This window comes from Terrapene carolina, unplaced genomic scaffold (genome assembly GCF_002925995.2).
Source record: "Terrapene carolina triunguis isolate 2854851 unplaced genomic scaffold, T_m_triunguis-2.0 Scaffold613, whole genome shotgun sequence".
NCBI lineage: Eukaryota > Metazoa > Chordata > Testudines > Emydidae > Terrapene > Terrapene triunguis.
The window spans coordinates 2,125,646-2,143,573 of record NW_020664964.1 but is presented as its reverse complement, the minus strand read 5'-3'; the positions used below and the strand labels follow the sequence as shown (position 1 = coordinate 2,143,573).

At 42.0% G+C, this 17,928-nt stretch overlaps 1 protein-coding gene across 1 annotated transcript in view; it reads left to right on the top strand.

Annotated features, from left to right (window-relative positions):
* Positions 1-17,928, top strand: part of GABBR2 (gamma-aminobutyric acid type B receptor subunit 2) — an 860,826-nt gene that overhangs the window by 397,837 nt on the left and 445,061 nt on the right. Inside the window, exon 5 of the mRNA XM_026659240.2 lies at positions 15,791-15,856. Coding sequence (XP_026515025.1) covers positions 15,791-15,856 — 66 coding nt within the window. The remainder of the gene's footprint in view (positions 1-15,790; positions 15,857-17,928) is intronic.

Here is a 17,928-nt window from a genome sequence, read left to right as displayed (position 1 = left end):
GTCCCAGCTGCCAGCCCCTTGCCAGCCGGTGTCCTGGCCGCAGGCCCCGCTCAGCCCACTGCCGGCCTAGGAGAACAGAACCCCAGGCCGGGAGCGGGCTGAGCAGGCTGGCCGCATAAGATCAGCATTTTAATTTAATTTTAAATAAAACTTCTTAAACATTTTGAAAACCTTGTTTACTTTACATACAACAATAGTTTAGTTATATAATATAGACTTATAGAGAGAGACCTTCTAAAAAATGTTAAAATGTGTTACTGGCACACGAAACCTTAAATTAAAGTGAATAAATGAAGACTCAGCACACCACTTCTGAAAGGTTGCCTACCCCTGATATAGTGTATTTCGTACTTTAAGAAAGCCTTAAATGAGGTCCCGTGCCAAAGGCTCTTAAGCAAAGTAAGCAGTCATGGAATAAGAGGGAAGGTCTTCTCCTGCATCAGTAACTGGATAAAAGATAGGAAACAAAGGGTAGGAATCAATGGTCAGTTTGCAGAATAGAGAGGTAAATACAGGGCTGAAAGTAACTTAAATGACTTACTGGTACGCAGGGCGGCCGGGGTCCTGGGCAAGGTGGGGGGGGGCGCTCTGGACCCCCAGAAGGGGTGGGGCCTCAGGCAGAAGGGGCATGGCTGGTGCCAGACTCCCCCACCCAGCCCTTCAGTGCTGCCCGGCCCATGACCCTTTAAAGGGCAGCCGGGCCCTCTGAATCACCGCCGGAGCCCCGGGCCCTTTAAAATCACCGCCGGAGCCCCGGGCCCTTTAAATCACCACCAGAGCCCTGGGGTAGCTGCAGCCGCTGCTGGAAGCACCAGGCCCTTTTAAATCACTGGGCCCCAGGGCAGCTCCCCCTTTTACCCCCATCAGCAGCCCTCCCAGTACGGTCGGCTGTGTACCGGCACCCACTTTCTTACTGGTATGCCGGACCAGACCGGCTTACTTTCACCTCTGGGTAAATAGTGGTGTTCCCCAGGGGTCTGTCCTGGGACTAGTCCTATTTAACATATTCATAAATTATCTGAAAAAAGGGGTAAACAGTGAGGTGGCAAAATTTGCAGATGATACAACACTACTCAAGATAGTTAAGTCCCAGGCAGACTGCAAAGAGCTACAAAAGGATCTCTCAAACCTGGGTGACTGGGCAACAAAATAGCAGATGAAATTCAATGTTGATAAATGCAAAGTAATGCACACTGGAAAACATAATCCCAACTGTACATATACAAAATGATGGGGTCTAAATTAGCTGGTACCACTCAAGAAAGATATTACTCTGAAAACATCTACTCAATGTGTAGAGGCAGTCAAAAAACCTAACAGAATGTTAGAAACTATTATGGAAGGGATAGATAATAAGACCAAAATATAATATCACTATATAAAGCCATTGTACACCCACACCTTGAATATTGTGTGTAGTTGTGGTTGCCCTATCTCAAAAAAGATATAGTAAAATTAGAAAAAGAGACAGAGAAGGGAAAAATTATAAGGGTTGTGGAACAGCTTCCATATGGGGAGAGATTAAAAAGGCTGGGACTGTTCAGTTTAGAAAAGAGGCGACAAAAGGGGGATATGATAGAGGTCTATAAAATCATGAATGGTGTGGAGAAAGTGAATAGGAAAGTGTTATCTATCCCTTCACACAACACAAGAATCAGGAGTCACCCAATGAAATTAATAGGCAGGAGATTTAAAACAAACAGAAGGAATTACTTCTTCACACAACGTACAGTCAACCTATGGAACTCGTTGCCAGGGATGCTGTGAAGGTCAAAAGTATAACTGGGTTCAAAAAAGAATTAGGTAACTTCAGGGACGATAGGTCTATCAATGGCTATTAGCCAAGGTGGTCCGTGATGCCACCCCATACTCTGGGTGTCCCTAAACCTCTGACTGCCAGATGCTGAGATTGGATGACAGGGGATGGATCTCCCGATTGCCCTGTTCTGTTCATTCCTTCTGAGGTATCTGGCTTTGCCACTGTTGGAAGACAAGATACTGGGCTAAATGGACCATTGGTCTGATCCAGTATGGCCATTCTTATGACCACATTTTATTGTATTGAATATGGTGTAGGGAGGATTAGCCATTGGCCTGTATCTCACTTACTATCAGGGCAGAAGTTCTGACTGTAATGAATATCTTCACAGAGATATAGAACAGAAAGCAATCTGATCAGTTTTTGTCCAGAGGTACAGTCAGTTTCGTGGTGAGTTCCCATGACAGAGGAGATTTACTCTCTAAAGGAATATTCCCTGTGTCCGCAGAACCTGCCCTGTTAGAATAATCAAAGCACACCCCATGCATTGCAATGGAGAATCCAGTCTCTTTTTTTCCATTGCTATCACAGCACACCAACTACCCAAGCAGCCATAAAGCAATCCTTTTAAAAACTTTGCAACTGCAAGGTAAGCAAAGACTGTCAACCTGTGCATCACAGGATGAAAAGTTGCAACCAAATGCACCCTGACAGAACACAAAGACATTTTAACTGTTCCAAGTATAATAAATAGTCCAAGTTTAAAGCAAAGGAAGACCCTCTCATTTACTCCTGGGAAGCTTCCAATGGTGACACAGGAGCACAAGTACCAACCTCAGGCTGTTAAAAACCAAGGCACAAATCCCAAATTGGTTGTGAGTTTTAAATTTAGTTTTCACCAACCAACTGCACCAAGTTTGAACTCCACAGGCACTTTGACAGCCTTAACACGTAGATTCATAGACTCTAGGACTGGAAGGGACCTCAAGAGGTCATCGAGTCCAGTCCCCTGCCCTCATGGCAGGACCAAATACTGTCTAGACCATCCCTGATAGACATTTATCTAACCTACTCTTAAATATCTCCAGAGATGGAGATTCCACAACCTCTCTAGGCAGTTTATCCCAATGTTTAACCACCCTGACAGATAGGAACTTTCTCCTGATGTCCAACCTAAACACAGAGTCACAGACAGTCCCCTGGTTTACTCTGGTTTGTCTTGCTGTCCAGCTGAGCATATCTTTATGATAGATGGCCCCTTACACCAAGAATCATGGCAATATTCAGGTTACTGCTAAACCCGAAGTACCAGTCACTTACCCCAAGTCAACTATGCTTTGGTCTCACACCAAAGACTACACATGTAGCCAATCCTATAGTAAACTGTATGAAGATTTATTAAACAGGAAAAGGAAATTAGAGAGTTATTTTTAAGGTTAAAGCAAGCAAACATAGACACACAAATGAGTTACATTCTTAGGTTTCAAAAGGTTATATAGGCTTCTATAAACTCTATAAGCAAACTCTATTTGTCTTTAAGGGCTAACCCAGGCTACGCAGCTGGGGATCTCTTGCTTATGCCTAGAAACACCTCGTCCCCCCTCAACTCCAAGCAGCATAAAGATCCTTGGTTCCTTTTGTCTGGGGTTTTTATCCCCCTGCTGCCATGTGATCTGAGCTGCAAACTCAGCTGGTGGGAAGAGTCCATTTGCATGACTCATCTTCAGAGGGAGGAGAGCAGAACAATAATAAGAGTTTTCAGTCCTTTGGTTGACAGTTTTTCAATCCAGATGTAGGGAGCTTCCAGTTGTACGATTCAACCATAGCCCATCTGGTATTGACGGCTTTCCTCTTTCAGGAGGGGTATAATAATTTCTGTAAAAGTGCAGCTCTTCATACTAATTAATGTCCCTCTCCTGTATGGTGATTCATACAGTCATAGAGGCTTGCATTAGAAGTGTTCAAATATTACATTGCAATATGGAACACAGATATTATAAGTAAGGCTAAGATTGTGTTGTGGAAGTCATGGAATCCGTGACATTGGGCGCCCCAGCAGCTGATCAGCCGCGGCCAGCAGTGGGGGCCCTGCAGCAGCCCAGCCTCCGCTGACTGACTGACCAGCTGCCACCCATCGGTGGCAACCTGCAAGCAGTCAGTGCCCCACCTCAGCTCCCAGCAGACCCCGGAGTTGCTCAGCAGCCACGGGCAGAGGCCCCCCGCAGCTCCCCAGTCTTTGCCGCGGGCACCCTGACTTTTACTAAAAGTAACCATCACAAAATCATAGCCTTAATTATAAGTAAGATTAATGCATTCAGCAACTCACAAGTATTCAATAGAGTCTAAACATTAAACACTTTCTAATACCTGTTTTATCAATATTAAACCACAAGTGAGCCAGATATAGCCAGCTATGTATCTGTCAGTGTCCAGTTGAGACATAGGGATCTTGGCATGAGCTGGCACCTGGTCTGCCAGCAGCACAACTAAACTTTTCAATTGTTTAGATGGGGAATCTCCCAATCCTCTGGAAAAGGTTTGCCTAGTCAAATTCTCCTGCTCCCAGTAGAATCATTTGGGCACCAGAAGAACTCCTTTCATTGAGTGTCCCAACAATCCATTAGTCAAGTTGGAAAACTCAGAAACTTTGGACCACAGTGGAAACTCACTTCTCCACCTTGGTATGGGAGATCCCATAGTTTGGAAAGCAGAAGTTGTGGATAGCAATATCAGATCCAGGATTTGGACAGCAAAATTGCTCCATACTGGTCAGAGTAATTGATAACATCTTTGCTCCCTCCTTACTGACTTCTGGAAGGACCTCCCAAATCAGTGGATTGAAAGAGAATGTCTGAGCCCAGTCTAAGACAAAGGTGCATCTCAGTGAAGTTGGCTTTTGCTTATATTTGGAGCAAAGCAGGAGACAATGGGCATTATCTTTTGAGAAAAGATTCCTAATTGGGCCTTACACCACTGGCATAATGGATAATGAATGCTGGAGACTCATAGACTTTAAGGCCAGAATGGACCATCATGATCATCTACTCTGACTTCCTGTATGTTGCAGGCCACAGAAACTAACCTACTCACTCCTCTAATAGGCTCATAACCTCTCTGGCTGAGTTATTGAAGTCCTCAAATATTGATTTAAAGACTTCAAGTTACAGAGAATCCATCTTTCATTCTAGTTTAAATGAACAAGTGACCTGTCCCCCACATTGCAGAGGAAGGAGAACACCCCACTCCCCCCACACACACACACAAGGTCTCTGCCAATCTGACCTGAGGCAAGGGAAATTAGATCCAGAGATGTTGGCAAGATCCTCCAGCCAGACACCTGGGAAAGAATTCTCTATAGAAACTCAGAGCTCTCCCGCTCTAGTGTCCCATCTCTGACTGTTGTAGAGATTTCCTAATGTGGATGGGCCAAATGCCATTGTAAACAATCTTATACCCTTCCCTCCATAAACATATCAAGCTCAGTCTTAAAACAAGTTAGGTTTTTTGCCCCACTACTCACCTTGGAAGGTTGTTCCAGAATTTCACTCCTGATGGTTAGAAACTTTCATCTAATTTCAAGTCTAAACTTATTGATGGCCAGTTTATATCATTTTGTTCTTGTGCCAAAATTGGTCCCTAACTTAAATAATTCCTCTGTCCCCGGTGTTTATCCCTCTGATATATTTATAGAGAGCAATCATATCTCCCCTTAGCTTTTGTTTAGTTAGGCTAAACAAGCCAAGCTCCTTCAGTCTCCTTATAAGTCTCCTCCTTATAAGACTTCTCTCATAAGATAGAATCTCCATTCCTCTGATCTTAGTAGCCCATCTCTGCACTTGTTCCATTTTGAATTCATCTTTCTTAAACTAGGGAGACCAAAATTGCATACAGTATTCTAGATGAGATCTTACCGGTGCATTGGACAATGGAAATAACAGTTCCCTATCTCATGAATGCTAGGATAGCCTTAGCCATTTTCACGGCCACATCACAATGGCAGCTCATAGTCATCCTGTGATCAACCAATGCACTCAGGTCTTTCTCATCCTCTGTCACTTCCAACTGATATGCCTGCAGCTTATAGCAAAAATTCTTGTTGTTATTCCCTAAGTGCATGAGTTTGCACTACTATATTTCATCCCATTTTATTACTCTAGTTTCCAGGTTGTCCAAATCTTCTTGTATGATATTCTACTCCTCTGTATAGGGAATACCTTTCAACTTTTTGTCATCTGTAGATTTTAGTAGCACACTCCCACTTTTTGTGTCAAGGTCATTAGAGAAAATGTTAAATAAGATTGGTCCTAAAACCAATACTTGAGAAACTCCACTAGTAACCTCCCTTCAGCCTGACACTTCACCCTTCAGCATGACCCGTTGTCATCTCCCCTTTAGCCAATTACTTACACATCTTTCAATTCTTGTATTAATCCCTATCTTCTCCAATTTAACTAATAATTTCCCATGTGGAACTGTATCAGATGCCTTACTGAAGTACAGGTAGATTAGACCTACTGCATTTCCTTTGTCTAGAAAATATGGTTATCTTCTCAAAGAAAGAGATCAGATAGGTCTGGCACAATTTACCTTTTGTAAAACCATGTTGTATTTTATCTTCATTACTTTTATATCTTTAATTTCTCTCTCTTTCAAAATTTGTTCTAAAACCTCACATACAATTGAGGTCAAACTAATGGGTCTATAGTTTCCTGGATCACGTTTTTTCCCCTTTCTTAAACATAGGTACTATATTTGCATTTCTCCAGTCATAGGGTGTGACCCCCAAGTTTACATATTCTTTAAACATCCTTGCTATTAGGTTTGCAATGTCATGTGCCAGTTCCTTTTACATTCTTGGATGGAGATTATCCTGGCCCCATGATTTTGTCCCAGTAAACTGTTTGAGTGTGGCTTCTACCTCAGATGTGGTAATTCTATTTCCATATCCTTGTTCCCATTAGCCACCCTGCCACTGCCCCCAAGCTTCTCTTCACTCTTATTAAAAATTGAGGTGTTGGGCCATATCTAGATTATCTTTAATCTCTACCCCATCCTCAGTGCTTAGCGGTCCCACTTCTTTCCTTGTTTTCTTTTTATGTATATGGCTATAGAACCTTTTATAATTGGTTTTAAATTCCTTTGTAAGGTTCAACTCTGCTTGGCTTTTGGTGGTTCTCACTTTTTCCTGGCACATTCTGACCTCTAAAAAGGTAAATTTCCTTGCTGATCCATCACATCTTCCATTCCTCGTAGGCTTTCTGCTTCCCTTAATAATCTGTTTGAGATGCTTGTTCATTCATTTTGGTCTGCAACCTTGTCACGTTGCACCCCATAATGCTTTATAGAAATACGCTTATGAATCTAAATATGACATAACTGGAATATGTTTTATACTAGATATTCCATGTAACATATGTGTGCAAAGGTCATGTTCTTCTGCATATATTCATCCTATTTGTACGAATGTATCATTCTTGTATCTGAAACTAGGAATATAAAATATAACTCGGAGGTCCTATTGTAGTTATGCAAAGTGTGGGCCATTAATGGTGGTTTGGAATCTTGATGGCTCCCATTATCCAGGACAATTGGTTGTAAATAGCTCTGTTTACTTGTAAGTCTTCCTGTATACATGTGTGCTGGCAAGTGGGAAATGAAGTCTTACAGTGACATGTGATCATGTCACCTGAACTGGAATCCATCTTTAACCTGGTGCTTTTCCATCTAGAAGGAGGGGTGAGAACCCAGAGAGGGACAAAGGATTCCGGCCTTGTGCAAAATATATATAAGGGGGTGGAACAGAACAAAGGAGGCTGCAGTCATGAGAAATCCCCTAACTACCACCTGAGCTGGAACAAGGACTATACCAGGGGAAAGGATTGGGCCCAGAGGAGAAGGAGGCTAGTCTGTCAAAGAAGCTTATTGGAACATCTCTGAGGGTGAGATTTACCCGCATTGTTTCCTACCGTATTAGGCTTAGACTTGCATGTTTTATTTTATTTTGTTTGGTGATCTACTTTGTTCTGTCCATTATTACTTGGAACCACTTAAATCCTACTTTTTGTATTTAATAAAATCACTTTTTACTTATTAATTAACCCAGAGTAAGTATTAATACCTGGGGGGGGGGCAAACAGCTGTGCATATCTCTCTGTCAGTGTTATAGCGGATGAAAAATTTATGAGTTTACCCTGTATAAGCTTTATACAGTGTAAAACTATTTATTTGGGGTTTGGATCCCACTGGGAGCTGGGTATCTGAGTGCTGGAGACAGGAGCACTTCTTAAGCTGTTTTTAGTTAAGCCTGTGGCTTGTGGGGGACATGGTTCAGACTTGGATCTGTGTTTGCAGTGGGCAAGTGTGTCTGGCTCAAACACGGCAAGGTACAGAAGTCCCAAGCTGGCAGGGAAAACGGGCTCAGAGGTAGTCTAGGCACATCATGACTGCAGTCTCCTTTGTTCTGTTTCACCCACTTATATATCTTTTGCACAAGGCGGGAATCCTTTGTCCCTCTCTGGGTTCCCACTCCTCCTTCTAGATCAGTGGTTCGCCGCCGTTTGTTCAGGAAAAGCCGGTCCGCCGCTTGTTCAGGAAAAGCCCCTGGCAGGCGGGGCCGGGTTGTTTACCTGCTGCGTCCGCAGGTTTGGCCAATCGCGTCTCCCACTGGCCGCAATTCGCCGCTCCAGGCCAATGGGGGCTGCGGAAAGGGCGGCCCACACCACTTCCCGCAGTCCCCATTGGCCTGGAGCGGTGGACCACGGCCAGTGGGAGCCGCGATCAGCCGAACCTGCAGACACAGCAGGTAAACAAACTGGCCCGGCCCGCCAGGGGCTTTCCCTGAACAAGCGGCAGACCGGCTTTGAGAACCACTGTTCTAGATGGAAAAGCACCAGGTTAAAGATGGATTCCAGTTCAGGTGACATGATCACGTCACTGTAAGACTTCATTTCCCACTTGCCAGCACACATGTATACAGGAAGACTTACAAGTAAACAGAGCTATTTACAACCAATTGTCCTGGTTAATGGGAGCCATCAAGATTCCAAGCCACCATTAATGGCCCACACTTTGCATAACTACAATAGGACTTCAGAGTTATATTTTATATTCCTAGTTTCAGATACAAGAATGATACATTTGTACAAATAGGATGAATACATGCAAAAGAACATAACCTTTGCACAGATATATTACATGGCATATCTAGCATAAAACATATTCCAGTTATGTCATATTTACATTCATAAGCATATTTCTATAAAGCATTATGGGGTGCAACGTCACAAACCCTTCCCTAAGAATGTTTTCCACTTGCTTAGGAGTCAGGGTTCAGATAGTTTCTGCAATTTTGATTTAAAGTAATTGCAAGCCTCCTCCACATTCAGATCCTGAAGTTCTTTAGTCCAGTCAAATTCCCTAACTAATTTCCTTAACTTTTTTAAAGTTTGCCCTTTTGAAATCAAGACTCCTAGTTGCAGGACTTGTTTTGTTTATCCTTCCATTTAGTTTAAACTGAATTAACTCAAATCAAGGTTATCCTCTAAAACCATTTCTTCCATGAGGTCCTCAATACTTACCAGTACTAAATCTAAAATTACATTACCTCTTGTTGGTTCAATGACTATTTTGTGAAGAAATCTGTCATCTATCACATTCAGGAATATCTGGACCCTACCATTATTATTACCACAATGTCTTAGGTGTTCCTAGTGTTCAGATGATGGTGGTATATCTAAAAGCAAGCCCACAGAAGTTTCACATGTAGCCTGATAACAGGTGTCACCCAGTTGAATGAGTCCTCTGGCAGGAAAGTCTTGCAGTTTTGAGGCCTATCAGGACTCCAGTGACTCCCTATCTTGTGTGGGGATGAAAATAAACCATTCTTTGTTTACACAAAGTTCCTAGGATAACAACAATATACACACTTTACTGAGGACCAGAGTTTAAATACAGACATAGATGATCTGACCTCTGATAAAAATAGTTATCAAAGCCAACCATTTGGTGAAAATCTTTGGTGCTATAAAAAGGAGAGTGCAGAATATAATGTTATTTGATAGATGTCTCTCCCGACACAAACCAGGGATGTGTTCAATTAGACCACAGATCAGTATATGAAAGTATGTGAAGGCTGTCCTGTCAAGTAGGCTGTTTTTTAGCTCAGTGTAACCAGTGAGCTGTTCTCACTGGGAGATGGAATATTTCTGCCTGTTGGAAATCAGCAAGAGTTGTTCTAGATCCCGTGGGGAGTGACATCATTGTGCATCATCCCTCTGAGAGACCACTAGTGCCAAGGCAATAGTGAGACCTATGCAAGGAAATCATATTGCCAACAGTGGTTGATAGCTGGCAGTTTTTATTTTGAGTGTAGCCAAGGAATAAACCTTGCACACCGGTTATTTCAGGTGATTGGTGTCTTTATCCTTAAATGTGAATCCATGGGTTCCAGCCTAATACTTTTTCCTACTAGCAGATGTTTACTATCCATGAGCCTTTGTTTTGGCTGAGTTTAAAAATACTCAGCTATAGGAAACAGACTGTCTACCACTTCCAAGATGGCAGGAATCAAAGCTGCAGTTGTTGAGGGCCCCTCAACGGCCAAGCCTGACTGCAGGTTTTCCCTACCCTTTTCCTCAGAAACATCTCAATAGCTTCCCCCACCTTCCAAAACAACAACAACAATATTAATAATACCTAACATAGACACCTGGCCCAAATGATTAAAGTCTGGCAAAGTTATAAGCAACTGAAAACAGGGCCTAAAATGTGAGGCAATCTTAATAAGAGGCATTACTACCAGCCCTGCCTATAACAAAAATAATAACCTACCTCTTATACAGCACTTTTCATCTAGACATCTCAAAATGCTTTACAAAGGAGGTCAGTATCATTCTCCTAGGGTGACCAGACAGCAAGTGTGAAAAATCAGGATGGGGGTGGGGGGGTAATAGGATCCTATATAAGAAAAAGACCCAAAAATCGGGACTGTCCCTATAAAATTGGGACATCTGGTCACCCTACATTCTCCCCATATTTCAGATGGGGAAACTGAAGCACAGAGAGGTGAAGTGACTTACCCAAGCAAGGTCAGCCAGCAGCAGGTCACAATGAGGGGGTTAAAGTGGAAGAGCATGAATGAAAGAATGTGGGTGGGGCACCTACTTATCCCATGTAGGTAGGGAAGGGATAGAGATAGAAAGAATGGCAGTTCCCAGGGAACATCAAATTGATTAACTTGACTTTACTCTCAAGTATCTTACACTACTTTTGACATCACTGCTGAATTTGGTCCTCTGTTTTCTTTAGCACTTGTGACATGGGGATTTTCCCATCTCTTGATTTGATATTTCAGTGAACTGCCTTAGTAAATGAAAAGGAGAGTGATTGCCTTGGCTTGATTTGAAAATATGTTTCTGACAATGGTTAATAAATGATTCACAAGCTATGTTGCTGGGGTAACAGTAACATAAAGCAAGTTAGCAAAGCTGGGCAACCGCCAGTTTACTCATGAAAGTCGCATTTTCTCTGGAGATTTATACATAATTAAGGTTGAAAGCATTAAAAAATATAGGATTCTGGGTGAGCCTGGTTCCTGAATAATAGAGATATGTATTGTTCTAATTTGTAGGCCCAGTCACCCATTTCTTCAGCTGAGAGGAATTGGGAGTGCTGTTAAATTAGTATGTTATGTTCATCCTTTACAGGGATCAAATGCCTTGTGTCACACACTGATGATTCCTCTGGTTGATTTAAAGCAGAATTTTCTGGCTCTGAAATTAGTTCTGTCTTAATCTTTGAGTCCAAAAGGAGGGGCTGTGAGAGCAGTGGGGGTAAAGGGAAGATTAAGGGGATTATCCTTAAGGCTAGAACCCAAGACAAAAATTAAGATTGCCTTACTGGGAAATCAGTCATATAAACATTATATGGGTATTATATTATTTTTATTGCATCAGTATTTTTTACATGCAGTAATTGCCTTTGAGCACTGGGAGGTAATTAATCTTGGGCCAAATCTCTGGCTATGTCAGAATGGCAGAGTGCAAGGCAGAGATTTAAAGCTCACATTTGCACTCCACTGTTTCTGTTGCAGGCCATAATGGTCAGGGGGAACAAAAATGCCACATCCCCTTTTCTCCAGCTATGCCCCTTTTTCCCTGCTGCACCAGCAACAGGCAGAGTATGTGACATAAGAGCCCTGCATTGGCTCTATCCCACTGGATGGTGATCCTTACTCTGGGGTGATCCTTCTTCAGATTGTTGAAGAATTAGAAGAACTAGATAAATTCATGGAGGATAGGTCCATCAATGGCTATTAGCCAGGATGGGCAGGAATGGTGTGCCTAGCCTCTGCTTGCCAGAAGCTGAGAATGGGCGACAAGGGATGGATCACTTGATGATTAGCTGTTCTGTTCATTCCCTCTGGGGCACCTGGTGTTGGCCAGTGTCAGAAGACAGGATACTGGGTTAGATGGCCCTTTGGTCTGACCCAGTATGGCCATTCTTATGTTCTTGTGTTCTTATTTTACAGCAAGATTATGGAGGCAGTGCAGTGTGAATTGGCTGCACAGCACCAAAAGATCTATCTGTCTCTCTTTCTCTCCTCTTTTTTCCTCTATGTATATTACATCCAAAAATCCTACATTAAAAGAATGTTCAGGTTGCAAAGTTAAGCCCTTCAAAGTTAGGAAATGCTGGAATTAAGGTTACCCATGCAATTTTAATTCAACCGTCTTGTGTGTATGCATTATGATACAGTCTTTAATGACATGATCACATCCTATTCTTTCCCACAGGATTCCTGACTCATTTATGAATAGGCAATTATTCAATATTTCTTTTTATCTTCTTCATTCGATGTGTGTCCCTAGATTTTATTAACTACCATCCGAAACTGCACTGAATACAAAATTATTAATTTCCTCCTGGACATTTCTGTGATGCTGACATCATGGCATCTGAGTGCTTCCCAAACACTAATGAGAGAGAAACACTAATGCACAACACCCCTGTGAGAACAGATGGTATTATTATCCTCCCTTTACAACTGGGGAACTGAGGCACAGAGAGATTAACACCAAAATTGTCTACTAATGTTAGGTGCCCACTTTTGGCCTGATTTTTCAGAGTACTTAGTATTTTAAAGCACTTCAGTATTTTCAAAGCACAGCTCTAATTGACTTGGCAGCTGTGAGTGCTCAGAACTTACATTAAATTCATGCTTCTTGTCCTTAGACATCCTCCCTAGCTCTGCCCCTCTCTATTTATCTACTCTTGTATGTTCAATAGTTTCTCTCCCTGATTCTGGTTTGCTGGTGGTGCTATCCATTTCTCCACTTCTCCTGCAAGTGTTTTTGTGCCTTCTTCTTTGCCGTCTCTTATGCTAGCAACACCTTCCTCATAAAGCCTCTTCTGCTTTAAATCCCTTATGCAACCACATAGAACAAAAGCTCCCACAACAGTTGCGCAAGGAAGGGGTAGGAAATGAGAAAACATAACCCCACAACCATCCCCCAGAGATAACACATAGCCCCAGTGGCTTATTCCCCAACCCTCTGTGAGAGCACAACATGAAACAGGAGCTTCCCTAACTCTGGAGGGAGTCAGGAGAAGAGACAGCTGGGCTCACCTCTGGACACCACACTGGATTCCTAAATGGGAGCTGTGCTATTTTGAAAAATCATGTCATTTTTTTTAGGTGCCTAAATTACAGCGGTTGGGTGCTGAGCTATTTTGACAATCTGGCCTCATTTCATAAACATTTAATAAAAGAATTTCTTGAATGTTTGTTTCTTTCCTTGCAAAAACAGCAAACATAGAACAAAAACAACAAGGAGTCTGGTGGCACCTTAAAGACTAACAGATTTATTTGGGCATCCGAAGAAGTGAGGTTTTTACTCACGAAAGCTTATGCCCAAATAAATCTGTTAGTCTTTAAGGTGCCACCAGACTCCTTGTTGTTTTTGTAGATACAGACTAACACGGCTACCTCCTGATACTAAACATAGAACACACAGTTGTGTTCAAAGTAGAAAGATTTCAGGCTATATGTTGTTTGCCAAACTAATTACACAGTGATATCAGTATAATGAGAACCCCTGTAGGCAATGAGGATGTTTAAGAAGGACAAGGGTATTACTGAAGAGGACATAATGTGCTTTGCAATTTGCATAATATTTTGCAATAAAATAATTATAGAGTCACTATAGTAAAGAATAAGATTCTCAAACCTGTCTTCTCAGTGACTAACAACTTAATATTTTGGGCTGAAATTTCCTATAATTGTTCTCAGTCCAAAGGTGATATAAAAATAAAAAAAGATAGTAACTCAAATACTTTCTGTTTTATGTAACAACAAGAAAACACATTTTCTAGTTTAAAAATTTGTTCTTATTGCTGTGGGAACTATAATGTAATTACTGTATTTTTATGAGTTTAAAATTTCAACGTTAACAGATTTTGTTGATTTCATTTTTTGTTTTCAGCAAATTTTGTTATTGATTTTATTTTAGTTCAGTTTAGTTTTTAGATAATGCAATATTTAAGTTGAGATTTTATGTGTACAGAAGTCTGACAATTCAGTTAAGGGTCTCAAAACAATCAGGATAGTTTTATAATTTTTTAAAGTACAGAACTTGGTTGAGTTGTGTGTTTGTTTCATTGTCATATATTTTTTCCCTTTTGTCTTTAACAACATTTTTGGACTCATATGAATGAGACTCCTTTTAATAAAAATAACTTATTTTTCTTGGTTTTATGTGAGCTAATTGGATTTAGATTTTAAATGTATCTGTTTCAGACAGAGTATTTTATTACTATGTGACTAAGTAAACAAAATAAATAAGCTTAGTGAAACTACACAGGTTAAGAACATCCAAAGAAAATCATGTACTGCAAAACTTGCAAATGCTAAAAACTATTTAGTTTCAGATAATTTTAAGAGCAAAATAGTTCTTTCCAGACTGTACCTCTTGATGAGATATATTATTTGCTATATAAGAAAAAACAGTTTTGAAGTTATCTAAACTGAAAATCTATAATAAAGCGAAATAATTATAACTGAAATGTTTTCCACCATTTAAACTCAAATTGAATAGCTTGATATTTTGCTTCGCAAAAAGAAGTGGAACTAGCAAGCTAACAAACCATTTTATAATACCCATAAAAAAAACCTTGCTCAACCCCTGTCCGATCATCCAGCTGTTGTGTGAAATTAAGTATTAAGTTACAGAGAGTTGTAATGGACTGCTCTGTGTTTAATGTTTGTCTGTACTATTTTTTTCACACATCAACAGAAAGTTAGCTCCAGTTTCTGAAGTCATCTGAAAATTTCATTAACATATTCTGGGCATGAAGGCAAAATGATCTCCATTGACTATTGACTTCAATTGTGGATTCGCAAAGCAGTTTTTCCCCCCCAGGCATTGATGTATTCTACTGTCTATGGAAAGAGTAGCGATATGAATAAAACGTCTAGGAGCTATCAAAGTTGGTGAATGTGTGTTATCTCATTTACAAGTGTCCATCGTCTATGTTGACTGATAAGGTGAAATCATTGACATTGTACTGTAAAATATATATCCATGGATATTTGCAATTGCTTTTTAAGTGCAAAATGAAGACAAAGCAAATCAAATATCCTTTTGATCTGTGCTGTTTCTTAGTATTACTGAATAGTAATATGTAGCTACACAAAATAAGTATTACTATTCTCTTCTCAATATTGTTATTTCTCAATTATTTGTTTGAAATGCAGCTCTGCCACCTTTATTCATAATGAGCCAGATCTTCAGCTGGTGTAAATTAGCATCACTCCAAAATTGCTTTTACCAGCAGCTGAGGATCTTACCTGTTATGTTCTACCTTACTCTGCAAGTTCTCACAGTGATTTCAAAGGGCCTACTCAAAAAGTACAATATTCCTCAGTCTGAGTAAGTGTGACAAAATTGGGCCCTTAGAAGAAGTGATTTTGAATATAGTTTATTCCAGGCCTGTGACTGCATTAAACTTAGATATACGTTATTTTGTCCACAGGGTAATGATGTTCGGATAATCCTTGGCCAGTTTGATGAGCAAATGGCAGCAAAAGTGTTCTGTTGTGTAAGTAAAGATGTTTAATTGCATATTTGGGGAAAGAATGAATTACCTTTCAATAAACATACATCTGAAAACTTGAATTGCTATCCTGTGGGCCACCCCTGCAAACCAATAAGGCCTCAGTTCAAGGAAGCTCTTCAACACATGTTTAAATCCATCCCTGTTCAGGAAAACATGTAAGCACTTGATTTCAGTGGGACTTAAGCATGGGTTTATAGTTAGGGCCCTACCAAATTCATGGTCCATTTTGGTCAATTTCACAGTCATAGGATTTTAAAAATCATAAATTTAATGATTTCAGATATTTCTTATGCTGCTTTTCCTGGTGAGGGTCGCAGCAGCAGCATGGAGAGTAGGGAGGACCAGACCTCCTTGTCCTCCGCAACAGGTTCCAGTTCCTCCTGGGGGATTCCCCATTGTTCCCAGGCCAGTCAGGAGATATAATCCCTCCAGTGTGTCCTGGGTTGGCCTTGGGGCCTCCTCCCAGTGGGACGTGCCCAGTATAGATCCAACGGAAGCCTCCCAGGGGGCATCCTTATCAGATGCCCAAACCACCTCAGCTGGCACCTCTCGATCTGGAGGAGTAGCAGATGTACTCCAACACTCTCCTGAATAGCCAAGCTCCTCACCCTGTCTCAAAGAGTAAGCCCAGCCACCCTGTGGAGAAACCTCATTCCCGCTGCTTGTACCCGCAACCTTGTCCTTTCGGTCATTACCCAAAGTTCATTACCATAGGTGAGGATGGGGACGTAGTGCGACTTGTAAACCAAGAGCTTCGTCCAAAAACTCAACTCCCACTTCACCACCATGGATCAGTACAGCGCCCACATCACTGCCACCACCGCACCAATCCACTGATCGATCTCACACTCCCGCTTGCCATCACTCATGAACAAGATCCCTAGATACTTGAACTCGTCCACTAAGGGCAGCTGCTCCCCCCTCACCTGAAGAGAGCAGTCCACTTTCTTCTGGGCGAGGACCATGACCTCTGAACTGGAGGTACCAATTCTTATCCCACCCACTTCACACTCCGCAGCGAAACGTTCGAGTGCGCATCAGAGATCACAGTCTGAAGAAGCAAGAAGGACAACGTCATCTGCAAACAGCGGAGATGTCACTTCCGAGTCCCCGTACCAAATGCACTCCACAGCTCGGCTGCACCTTGATTTCCTGTCCATGAAAACTATGAACAAGAGTGGGGACAAGACGCATTCTTGGCAGAGTCCAACGCCCATCTTGAACGAACTCAACTTAATGCCAAGAATGCGAATGCAACTTTCACTCTGAGAATAGAGGGACCAGATAGCATGAAAAGGTGGTACTGGCACCTCATAATCCCACAGCACTTCCCCAAGACATCTCGGGGAATGCGGTCATATGCCTTATCCAGGTCTACAATGCAAAGGTAGACCAGATTAGCAAGCTCCCACGAGCCCTTGAGTATCTGTGAGAGAACGAAGAGCTGGTTCATTGTTCCATGGCCAGGAAGGAATCCTCATTGTTCCTCCTGAATCTGAGGTTCAACTAACGGGTGTAACCTCCTCTTCAGCACCCTGGCATAGGCTTTTCTGGGGAGGCTAAGGAGTGTGATCCCCCTATAGTTGGAACACTCTCTCTGGTCTCCTTTCTTAAAGATAGGGACCACCACCCTGGTTTACCGGTCCAGAGGTACTACATCTGTCTTCCCCACAACATTGAAGAGGCGCATTAACCACGACACCCTAACATTGTCCAGTGCTTTCAACATCTCTGGGCAAATCTCGCCCACCTCTGCTGCATTACCACTATGAAGGCACATAGATCCGATCTCGCCGGAGGTTTCCGGTGCTGCCTCCTGGAAGGGCGGGGGGAGGGTGTACATTGGGTTGAGGAGTTCCCCAAAGTGCTCCTTCCACCTCTCTATGATTTTCTCAGTCAAGGTCAGCATTTCACGACCCTTGCTGAGTACAGCCTGGGCAACATACTGCCAACCCCTCCTAAGGTGACAAATGGTTTGCCAGAACACCTTTGCGGCCATCTGGAAGTCATTCTTCATGGTATCTCCAAACTCCTTCCAAGCCTGGGCTTCAACA